Source organism: Argopecten irradians, unplaced genomic scaffold (assembly GCF_041381155.1).
Source record: "Argopecten irradians isolate NY unplaced genomic scaffold, Ai_NY scaffold_0481, whole genome shotgun sequence".
NCBI lineage: Eukaryota > Metazoa > Mollusca > Bivalvia > Pectinida > Pectinidae > Argopecten > Argopecten irradians.
In genome coordinates, this window is record NW_027187948.1 from 14,260 (window position 1) to 26,565 (window position 12,306).

General features: G+C 38.2%; 1 protein-coding gene across 1 annotated transcript; it reads right to left on the reverse strand.

Annotated features, from left to right (window-relative positions):
• Positions 1-4,394: 4,394 nt before the first annotated feature.
• On the reverse strand, positions 4,395-5,147 carry LOC138312820 (uncharacterized). Its single transcript, XM_069253575.1, has one exon. It carries the CDS (start codon positions 5,145-5,147, stop codon positions 4,395-4,397), a length of 753 nt encoding a protein of 250 aa, XP_069109676.1.
• Positions 5,148-12,306: the final 7,159 nt, after the last annotated feature.

Consider the following 12,306-nt stretch of genomic DNA (forward strand, 5'->3'; position numbering starts at 1 on the left):
TATATAAAAGGACAAGGGAACCAACGGCTCACTTGGAAGAGGTTACAACCTACTGCCCTCTACAAAAGTCGCCGGTATTCCGTCAAACATGGATAATATGTATATATTTAATACTAATAATATTCTTAAAAAAAATTTTCGATACGGAAAACACAACTTCAGACACGAAATAATATATTAACAATACCTTTATTTTACTATGAACGCGTGAAAATGCAGTCAGATTTCCTCACTGTCGTTTTGCCTGTCCAGTGAAATCTAGGTCAAAGGCACTGATATTCCCTTGTAACCAAATTTTGTATGCAAGCATTCAATTCACTTTCTGGTGATAATATTTTCCCCATTGCAAATACTAAAATAGGCTATCTCCGATAACTCCTTCATTAAAACCAAATCCAACAACTAAGCGAGGTATCACACTCTTTTTATTTATCCAGCACTCGACTCTTTGTTCGTATAAATCCGCCATATTTGTAATTGATGATGGGTACCTTTTTAGTGTACCCGCCCTTACCCGATACTGCACTGGAATTCTGTACCCAGACTTTGTATAAATTAAGTTTTATGGTTAAGGTTCTTAGAAGTACCTTTATTTGAAATACACGTATCATTAATTGAAGAATCTAAACTTGTGCTATTAACGGATAACTGAGGCAGCCATTTCTTAGAACCCCTTTATTTATGACGTAAGCAATACATGTTACACAACACAGACTACGATACAAGGGACGTAACTCGTACATACTTTAGACCACGACTATAGCTATTATATGACATCTCCCTTCCAAATTTACCTTATATATCAAATGTTGAAAAATGAATGTATTACTTCTGCAGATCATCAATATAGTAGTTTGCTTATTATATAATTACTTCATATTTGAAATTATTGAATAAATCTTGTTAGTATACTGCAAATTACCTTGTTTCTTATTTTTAATCATTAAAATACTTTAAACAGTCAAATATAGAAAATACTTGAAATTTGAAATACCAATTAACCATTGTCTCACATATATTTCACGAACAATATCAAACACTTTAACAAATGTTCGAACACAAATTTGGCACAAGTCATGGGCATTATCTAGTTCTCATAGCGTTTTGGTTTGGTTTGATTATTGCCCTACCACTCACTCGACTTGTTTTTTGTTCACCTTTGTCATTTGGTGTTAGTTCCTTGGATATCGATGTATCCATAGTAAGCGATCGCGTAGTGTCTTTGTTTGTTCCTTTAGTTTTCATTGGAAGTGGTTCCTGTTGATTGGTTTCGCGTTCTCTTGGTAATGTCTCGTTAAGCACTGAAGATGGAGTTGGTGCTTCAGGAATGTGTGTGTACGCGTACGGATGTTGGTAAAATTGTTCATCACAAAAGTTCTCGCGAGTTTTCAGAATGTCTCTCCTGTTCCTCCTATAGGTTCGACCTTCACTCTTTAGAATGTATGAGACCTTGGTGTGTTATCATACCCTATACACTTGGCTGGTGTCCACGTCCTCCCTGTATGCATCCTTACATGCTCGTTGGGTTGAATTCTAGACATTTCTTTGACACCAATGTTGTAATTCTTCTTCTGTTTTTGTTGGTTTTCTTCCAGGTTTCTTTGTATCATCTTGTGAGATTTGTCTCTAGGCTTCAGCAAAGATCTTTTGATAGGAATAGTAGATTTTGTTTTCCGTCCCATCAGTATTTCGACTGGTGAGAGTCCTACACCAGAGACCGGTGTGTTTCTCAGTTCTAATAAAGCTATTTCAGGATCACGATTATCCTCCCTTGCCTTTTTTTATAAGCCTTTTTTGCAGTTTGAACGGTTCTCTCTCCGCAAATCCATTGCTCTGCGGATATCTTGGTGAAGAGGTAACATGTTTGATGTTGTACTCATTCATGAATGCTTGGAATTCACCTGATGAATATTCTGGACCATTGTCCGTCCTCAGAATTTCAGGAATGCCATGGCGCGCAAAGTGTGACTTCATGTATTGTATCACTGTACAACTTGTAACATTAGGAATATTGGACACCTCAAAATACTTTGAGTAGTAATCAGCCAAAATCATGTATTTATCACTGCCAAGATAGAATATATCACTTGCTAACTTTTCCCATGGCCTATCAGGAATTTCATCCTGCACAATTGGTTCCTTTTGCTGATAATTCCTGTGTTTCTGACATATTTCACAATTTTCAACTTTGCTCTGAATGTCCTTTGACATTCCTACCCAGAAAAGACTGGACTTTGCTAACTCTAGACACTTTGTGATTCCCATGTGTCCAGCGTGGACCTTATTCATCATTTCACTAATTAGTGACTTCGGAGTCACTATCCTATCACCTTTCATTAGGAGACCATCACATAAATTGAGCTCATCACGAATATTCCAATACACATCCAGATCTTTGGAAACATCTGCCTTGGTTTCCGGCCATCCATATGTCACGTGGTGCTTTACTCTTGACAATATTGGATCCTTATCTACTTCTTCCACAAATTCATCTGTTTTCTCTGTTGAGATACTAACAAATGTATGTATTTTGAATTCTTCTGTATCTGGCTGACCCCTTAACGGTGCTCGGCTTAACGCGTCAGCTATGTGTAGCTCTTTCCCAGGTACGTAATACACACTTAGGTTGTATTTTTGGAGCTTGAGCATCATTCTCTGTATCCTTTGTGGAGCCTGGATAAGAGGTTTCTTGAACAGACTCTCCAATGGCTTATGGTCTGTTTGTACATATATAGTCTCTTTACCGTAGATGTATTGATGGAACTTGGTTGCTCCAAATACAATGGCAAGCATTTCCTTTTCTATCTGAGCGTAATTCCTTTCTGCCGAACTGAGGGATCTTGATGCGAATGCTATTGGTTTGCCTCCCTGCATCAGACAACCTCCCAATCCTGTGGAAGATGCGTCAACAGATATTGTAATTTTCCTCATCCTGATTATAGTACTGTAGCACAGGGGCTTGGGAAATGAGTCTTTTCAAGTGTTCAAGTGCTTGCTGTGCTTATGATCCCAGTGCCAACACACATCTTTCTTGAGTAGTTCATGGAATGGAGCATTAACAGTTGCCAAATCTGGTATAAACTTTTGTAGATAATTCACCATTCCCAGCAGTCTCTGTAGACTCTTCACATCTGTTGGCTCGGGCATGTTGAGTATTGCCTCAATTCTGTCTTTATTTGGTTTCAGACCATCTGCTCCAAACGTATGACCGACGTAGTCTATTTCAGTTTGATTGAACTTGCACTTCTCTTCATTAAATCTTAGATTTACCTCATCGGCCCTTTGGAGAACAACGTCGAGTGTTTTGTTTAACTCATCTTCGTTCTTTCCCCAAAGCAAAATGTCATCTACTATGACGTCACATCCTGGAATATCTTCAAAAATCTGACTTGTTTCTCTCTGGAATACCTCACTGGCTGCGTTGATGCCGAAAGGTAAACGTTCAAATTTGTAACGCCCAAATGGGGTATTAAACGTCGTTAACCACGTGCTTTCTTCTGCCAGCTTTATGTGGAAAAATCCTTGTGATGCATCAAGTTTAGTGAACAACTTAGCATCTCCTAGCTTAGCGGCCACCTCCTCAACAGTCTTCATAGGGAAGTGCTCGCGTTTCACTGCTTTGTTTAAGTCTCGTGGGTCTAAACACAATCTTACAGAGCCGTTGGGCTTCCTAACAACAACAATAGAGTTCACCCATTTTGTAGGTTTTGTTACTTTTGTTATTACACCTTGTTCTTCCATCCGTTGAAGCTCTTGTTTAACTTGTTGTGAAAGCATGTGCGGAATCTTCCTTGGAGGATGTACTACAGCTGGGATGCTCTCATCAACCTTAATCTTATATTCTCCAGGTAGACAACCTAGTCCTGAGAATAAATGTTTGTACTTTTCAACAGGTGTTTGTTGATTGTTGTTTGTGACTTCATTGTTGTCTCTACCAGTTTGTATAGCATTTAGTCGTTGTATGAGACCCATCTCTACACAAGTTTCTAGACCTAGGACTGGCATGAATCTTGACCTGACAATGTTGAATGTTGCCACATGGAATTTGCCTTTGTACTCCATAGCAATGTCCTTCTTTCCTACGGTTTTAATGCTATGCCCAGAATAAGACACAAGTTTTGTCCTTGTTGTTTTGATGCCCTTTATATTCAGCTGTTGTGCAAGGTTTACAGGAATGACGTTGCATGTTGCTCCTGTGTCTATCTTAAGTGTTACCTTTTGATCATTGATCCATACTTTGACATGCCACTCTGTGTCTTTGGTCTGTGTATCCGGTTCACTACAGGTTTTGTGTACCATACCTACAAACTGTGTGTTTTGGTATTCATCATCACTTTCTTCATCTAGCGCATGTACTTGCTTTTTGCACATTTTCGCGAAATGGTTTCATCCCATTACAGTTTAAGCATGATTTCCCATATGCCGGACAGTTTCTGGGTGCATGTGAAAGACCACATTTTTTTACATTTAAATCTTTTCTTTGGCTTGTCTGGTTCCCTTTTCTGACTAGATTGAGTAGAATGTTGGGGTTTCTGTTCTTTCTGACTCTTTTTTGTAGATATTTGCTTATTCTTTATGCCATGTATACTTTTAGATGACCCCTGTGTTTCTCCCAGTTCTTTTAATTGCATACTGCTTGCCTCTGATGCCCGACAAAATTCTACACATTTCTCAAGTGTTAAGTCCTTTTCTCGAAGTAATCTTTCGCGCAAATGGACGTTTCTAATTCCACAAATAATTCTATCTCTAATCAGGCTATCCTGAAGAGTTGAAAATTCACAAGTAGCTGCTTTTGTTTTTAGGTCTGTGACATAAGCATCGATCTTTTCCCCTTCTCTCATGTTTCTAGTGAAGAATACGTGCCTTTCATATGTAATGTTCTTTCTAGGATTACAATAAGATTCAAATTGTTGACATATTTTGTCTAACTTTGCATCATCTCCTTCTTGTTCAAAGACGAACGTTTTATATACGTCGTGCGCTGCTGGGCCAGCCACGTGGAGAAAATTGAAAGCGCGTACCTTTTGATCCTCTTTATCAATTTTAGCGGCTACCTCGTATATATCATAGGCTTGTTTGAACCTTCGCCAGTTTTCTGACACATTACCCGTAAATTGGAGTTCAGTGGGCGGCTTTAACCTGTCCATCTTTTGTAGTTTCTTCTGACACCATGTGCTATTAACGGATAACTGAGGCAGCCATTTCTTAGAACCCCTTTATTTATGACGTAAGCAATACATGTTACACAACACAGACTACGATACAAGGGACGTAACTCGTACATACTTTAGACCACGACTATAGCTATTATATGACAATATTTCTAGACACTAGATCCACCATAGTTGAAGGGGCCATTAGTACTGACTTGTATTCCGAACTAATTGATTCTCATCTATACCTCCGTCCCACCAGATGTCATCCCTCGCATACCACCAGAAGCATTCCCTATTCACAAGCGTTTACGAATCCGTCTAATAGTGTCCGACAATTCCACTTTCGAACGCCGGTGCGAAGAGATGAAATGCCACCTTCTCTCTAGAGGATACAAATCGCATCTGATCGACCAAGAAATCGACAAGGTCCGCGCCCTAGATAGAGCCAATCTCCTCATATACCAAACCAGAACTTGCCACTCAACGTAATCCTTGTGTGTTAACATTCCATCCTAACTTACCACATCTCCCTTCTATCCTTACGAACCACTGGAAAATCATTGAGTCATCAACAAAACTTAGGCGTATTTTCCCAAAGCCACCGCTACTAGCCTACCGTAGACCAAAAAATGTAAAAGACCTTGTAGTGAGCAGCAAACTTCCTCCTCTTGCTCCTGCTGCACAAACGGGTTCATTCTAGACAATAAACGGTGCATGGTGTGTCTATACACAGCATCCACAGACACATTTGAATGTGCTATCAGCAACAGAGCATACAACATCCGACAGAACCTGACGTGCAAATCCAGCAATGTCATCTACCTCTCTCTCGTGTAGGAAATGCACAATGCAATACGTTGGGGAAACCGGTGGTCCACTCAACGTCAGAATCAACAATAAACGCTGGTCTATCAAACAGAACAAACCTGACTATCCGCTTGCCAGACATTTCAACTTACCCATCCATAGTTAGAAAGACATATATATATATAATTTGGCCACAAATTTGACGTCACACGTGGCACGCTTTCCAGTCATCGCTCATATTTTAGCGTTCTGCCGAACAGCATGGATACATTTTTGTAGATCCGGCCTTCGGTTGCCACTGCCGAAGGGTAAATTGCGCTCCATTGTGCTGGATAGTTTAATATTTGTCTACTTTGTCCCGCTTTACTGTTCGTATTCTATTATGTAATCGTGTTCGTTTTGTTTGTCTTGATAAAGGGGCAGGTCGCCTCGAAAATTTCACAATTTTGTTTTGTCCACACGGTTGGAATTACTTCCTTGTCCCATATGTATTATATATAAATATACATATGTATACTAATTAAGCCTTCCTCAAAATTCTGTTACTATGTTCTGTCGTCTGTCTTAGTCACTGAAAGGAGAATGAGTGAGTGTGTGTGAGCAGTTAATGATATAAACTAAATAATATTATAATTAATTAATTGAATTATATACACCATCACGGAAAAGATTTATATAGGCTTAGCCTGTTCCATTAATATGTATTAAATTTGCATATAATAAAATTTGTTGAAATGAAATATTTTTTGTGTTTTCTGGGGTGACTCTTGCTGTTGCTCATCTTTTGATAAGTCTTTTAAAATTTGTTTTAGATATGCATTTCTAGTGCGTGTAGTTATGATTTGCATGCTAAAATGTATTTCTGTTTGAGCTCTTGGTCTTGTTTGTTTTTGCTCTGTGTATGTAGTTCTTTACAATTCTTCGTGAGTTGACGGATGGGTTGTGTTATCCATGGTAGTTTAGATTGATATGCGATGTGTTGTTTTTTTTTGTTGTTGTTTTTTTTTTCTTTCATACCTACACGTGTCATACTGGCTGGTCCAGAGCAATACACACATATCGCCTGAGGCTGTATTGCATGGCTACCGTGCAATAAAGCCTCGTGACGTCACGGCATCAACAAAATATCTATTTCCTCGGTAAAAATTTTAACATTTTTTTCTTCACAAATATTACTGGTTTTACTATAAAAAATGCAAACAACGGAATTGGTGTTGAAAATATCATGTAATTTTTCATGTATGGAAAATTGACTTCCAGTCGTGGATTTCTTCGAATTTATTTCAAAATGGCGGGATATAATTGTTGTAAAATTGCAATAAAACGTCGAGGTATGAAAGAAAAATACTCTTTCATAAGTGGATTTGAAGGATTGGGATATTCAACCCTCGGGATCACAAAATGTTGCAAAACCCTCGGCAAGCCTCGGGTTTTACTACATTTTGTGACCCTCGTGTAGAATATCCCTATCCTTCATATCCACATATGAAAGAGTCTTATAATCTACTGAGTCATAAAGTTTGTTTCAAAAAATATTCCAGGGGTCTTCTATTGTTTGGTTTGTTGATTCCTCCGGTTATAGTACTGAAGAGATGTGTATATTGTTAAATACTCTTTCTTGTTTTACTTGTATACTTGTCTTCATAAATAGAATAGCCTTCTTATCTTGTTGTTATTGTATACAGTTCATTGAACCCGGAAGAAACACACATCTTATTTGGATAAGGGCATCCTAGGCCATGGGCTAGGAGGGTCCCACATGCACCCCCCCCCCCCCAAACCTCCGAACCAATATTTTTCTGAACCCTTATGACCCACTGATCACAAATCCAAATGTTAACATTGCATAAGTTGGGATGAACTTCCGGTTATGACGTCATCAAGATGGCCGCCATCTCGAATTTCACTAAAAATTGAAAAATAGTCATAACATTAACATTTTTCAACCGAAGTAGACAAGTGAGGTATCAAAATGACCACAATAGAACAACAAATACATATCAGGACCAAAAAATCCAATATATGTAGTGATTTCTACGCAGGAAATGAAAAAATCGGATTTAAAGCTCAAAAATGGTGATTTTTCAGCAAATTTTTCATATTTTGTTTGACGCAGCAAAAATGTTTCCCAACAGCAATCTATTATTTCTTGTAAGTTTTTTGACCACTTGTCAATCAGTTTAAGCAACAAAAACAACCAAAACCAATGTTAACATCGTATAAGTTCCGGTTATGACATCATCAAGATGGCCACCATCTCGAATTTCACTGAAAAATGAAAAATAGTCATATCATTGACATTTTTCAAATGAAGAAGACAAATGAGGTATCAAAATGACCACAATAGAACAACATATACATGTCAGGACCAAATAATCCAATATATGTAGTGATTTGAACGCAGGAAATGAAAAAAAAATATTTTAAGCTCAAAAATGGTAATTTTTCAGCATTTTTTCAAACTTGGCTTGACGCAGCAAAATTGTTTCCCAACAATAAATTATTATTCACAATCAGTTATTTGACCTCTTATCAATCTGTTAAAACAACAACAACAACAAAAATATATAGAAATGCAAAAGAGAATTGTTATACCATCATTTGGTTTACAAACATCACCAGATGCGGCATATGATTGTTATTTTTTCCAAACCGCTAACACTACAGTTTCCTGGTGTCTTGGAATTTCCTGAATATAACATTGACTATTGACGATATCCATTTCCATGTTCGAAATTTTGTAGACTAGTAGCCTCTCAAACTGAATTATTACAGCAAAACGCTAACAAATAGCTATAGGGTATCAAATTAAAGTTCCGTAAATACCATGACACTTTTCGAAACATATTGTGTCTTTTAGAATGAGCACATCCATTGTTTATTTCCTGTGTATAACGTTAGGAAATATAAGATGGTTACTACAGTGTCACATATTTCTTTCACTAGTTCTTAATGCTAATCATTTTCGTTGTGCGTGCTTTCTCGCCAGAGTGTCGTCTTCGACCTCGGTGACCTGATGTGACATTACATTACCGGGTTACCATCGTGGTTCTAACTTGTCAACTGTCCATGGTCAGAGTTAAGATCAGAAACATCGGCTTCAGGGATGTGGGAGATCTTCCTGTTTCCAACCTAGTTTCACCTAGATTCACATATCATATATGATGTTCCAGACTTCTCCGGCATGATGGAAAAGACACCAGATCAACATTCTGCGGAGGGTTGAGTTGGTTCTCCTTAATTCGTATGAAGCACAATTCCTCATTCCTGTGAACCTCAGTGACCATAGGTGGCACAGGTGGATTCTTTGAGGTCATAAATGAGGTCTGCAGTGAAGTTTCACTCTTTGCCAAGTCTGGAAAGCACTTTAGAGAACTTTTTACTGGAGAGTCTTCAATGGTCTCTTTGCGCATACACCAGATGTGACACAACCAGCACATTCAAGGGAGTGGGGAAAGTCAGACCAATGAAAAACATTTAACATTTATGCCCTCATTAATGACCTCGATGATATCACCTGTGCCATTTATGGTTGCACGAGGGTCCACAAGATTGATGAATAGTACTTCATACGAATTATGGAGTTATGTGCTAAGGAGAACCAATTCCACCATTGGAAGAATGTGCATCTGGTGTAATTTCCATTAAGCCGGAGAAGTCTGAAACAGCATATACGTACGATATGTTAGAATCTGAAAGAGATCCCACATCCCTGAACCTGTTTTTCTAATATGAGCTCTGGTCATGGATGGGTCATAAAAGGCTAGAACAACACTGCACTGGTAATGCAGTGTCACATGAGCTCATCGACATCGAAGACGTCGATCTGGCTTTCGACGAATTGGATACTGATATCTCGAGTACTCTGATTCGGACTGCATGTACCAGCTACCAGATATGCCGAGTCTCTTCAGTAGATAGGTCAGTGAGGCGAGAAAGCACGCACAATAATAATGGTTATCATTGAGAACCAGTGAAAGACATATTAGTGACATTGTAGTAACCATCTGACATTTTGCTTATGCTATGTATAGAAAATAAATAATGAATGTGCTCATTTTCAAAGACACAAACGCTTTGGGAACTGTTAATGATATTAACGGAAACACAGGCTTAGCTTAGGTTACATTTGTTACGCTATCAGTAGGTGTTGTGTTATTTTTGAGACGCTGCTAATCTACAAAATTGAGGGTATAACAATAATTCTTTTTTGCATTTCTATATGTTTTTGTTGTTATTTTTGTTTTTACTGATTGATAGCAGTTTAAATAACTGATTACGAGTAATAATTTGCTGTTGGGAAACATTTCTGCTGCGTCAAGCCAAGTTTGAAAAATTTGCTGAAAAATCACCATTTTTGAGCTTAAAAGCTTATTTTTTTATTTCTTCCGTACAAATCACTACACATATAGGATAATTTGGTCCTAATATGTATTTGTCGTTCTATTGTGGTCATTTTGATACCACATTTGTCTACTTTAGTTGAAAAATATCAGTGTTATAACTATTCTTCATTTTTTAGTGAAATTCGAGATGGTGGCCATCTTGATGACGTCATAACCGGAACCTATACAATGTTAACATTGGTTTTGTTGTTGTTGTTGTTTTTAAACTGATTGATAAGTGGTCAAAAAACTTATTAGAAATAATAGATTGTTGTTGGGAAACATTTTTGCTGCGTCAAACAAAATATGAAAAATTTGCTGAAAAATCACCATTTTTGAGCTTTAAATCCGATTTTTTTCATTTCCTGCGTAGAAATCACTAAATATATAGGATTTTTTGGTCCTGATATGTATTTGTTGTTCTATTGTGGTCATTTTGATACCTCATTTGTCTACTTCGGTTGAAAAATGTTAATGTTATGACTATTTTTCAATTTTTAGTGAAATTCGAGATGGCGGCCAATCTTGATGACGTCATAACCGGAAGTTCATCCCAACTTATGCAATGTTAACATTTGGATTTGTGATCAGTGGGTCATAAGGGTTCAGAAAAATATTGGTTCGGAGGTTTGGGGGGGGGGGGTGCATGTGGGACCCTCCTAGCCCATGGCCTATCCGTTTAAAACGCTCGAGTGTTCGGGATTCTGGAGTTCCAAATTGTATTTGGAGGTAAACAGAATGACCAGTTCTTATACTGGGGAGGAAAAGGAATACCTACCAGTACCGTTTACATCCAGCAAGGACGTATATGAGAAGGATAAGACACACTGGGTTTTGGGGGAGTACAAGGCAGGAGCTTTTGTGTTTGTGCACTGACCGTGACGTTGAGCGAAGGGTCAGGATGACCTATTGTCATCATGCACCGTCCGTCGTCGTGCGCCGTCCGCCGTCCGTAAACTTTTTATTCAAACGACTTCTTCTCAATAACCGGAAGGCCCAGGGTACTCATATTTGGCCTGTAGGTTGCTTGGATGGAGGGCTACCAAGTTTGTTCAAATGAATGACCTTGGCCTTCATTTAAGGTCACAGGGGTCAAAAAGGCTAAAATCTTTAAACAACTTCTGCTCAAGAACCAGATGGCCCAGGGTACTGATATTTGGCCTGTAGGATGCTGGGATGAAGGGTACTGAGTTTGTTCAAATGAGTTACCTTGACCTTCAATCAAGGTCACATGGGTCAAATTGGCTAAAATCCTTTAAACAACTTCTTGTGAATAACTAAGAGGCCTAGAGACCTGATATTGGGGTTGTGACATGCTGGGATGAAGGGCTATCATATTTGTTTTTAAAAAATGACCTTGATCTTCATTCAGGATCACAGGTGTCAAAATGACTAAAATCTTTTAACGACTAAGTTGTAGTGTACCTATAGTCAGATGACCGGTAAGGCCCATTGGCCTCTTGTTTTAACGAAAATTTAAGACATATCCTCTAAATATTCTGTCCTTAAAACAAGTTATACACGTTGTAAAATTTAATAAACTTTACATTGGTGTTTCGTTTGACTCGATAAGACAAGTATTTGTTGAGAAAAACGGCTTTTATTCCCGGTTCATAGGCGTCTCGCGTGGTGTTTAGAGCTAGCAGACGGTTCTATAGGTAAGAAGATTTAAGTAGTACTGGATACGTACTAGTAGGCTGAACTGAACAAGCTCAAGGGAACGGTGTATCTTCCGGGTTTGTTGTGTACATACTGCTAGTAGAATAGTTAGCCATATTTGTAAATATTGTCGGCATTATAACCCTTTTGGTAGTTTGTAGTATTTGTTATTAACCGTGAATTTAGGGTCCAGGTCAGAACCTGGTACGAATCCAGGACAGAGTTAAATAAACTTGCTAATAACGGTGAAATCCGTTACAGTACTGAGTTTCATAAATAGTAAGAAATGGTACAATAAT

Coding starts and splice junctions, on each gene's coding strand:
- LOC138312820 (XM_069253575.1), bottom strand. CDS start 5,147: ATGGACAGGTTAAAGCCGCCCACTGAACTCCAATTTACGGGTAATGTG.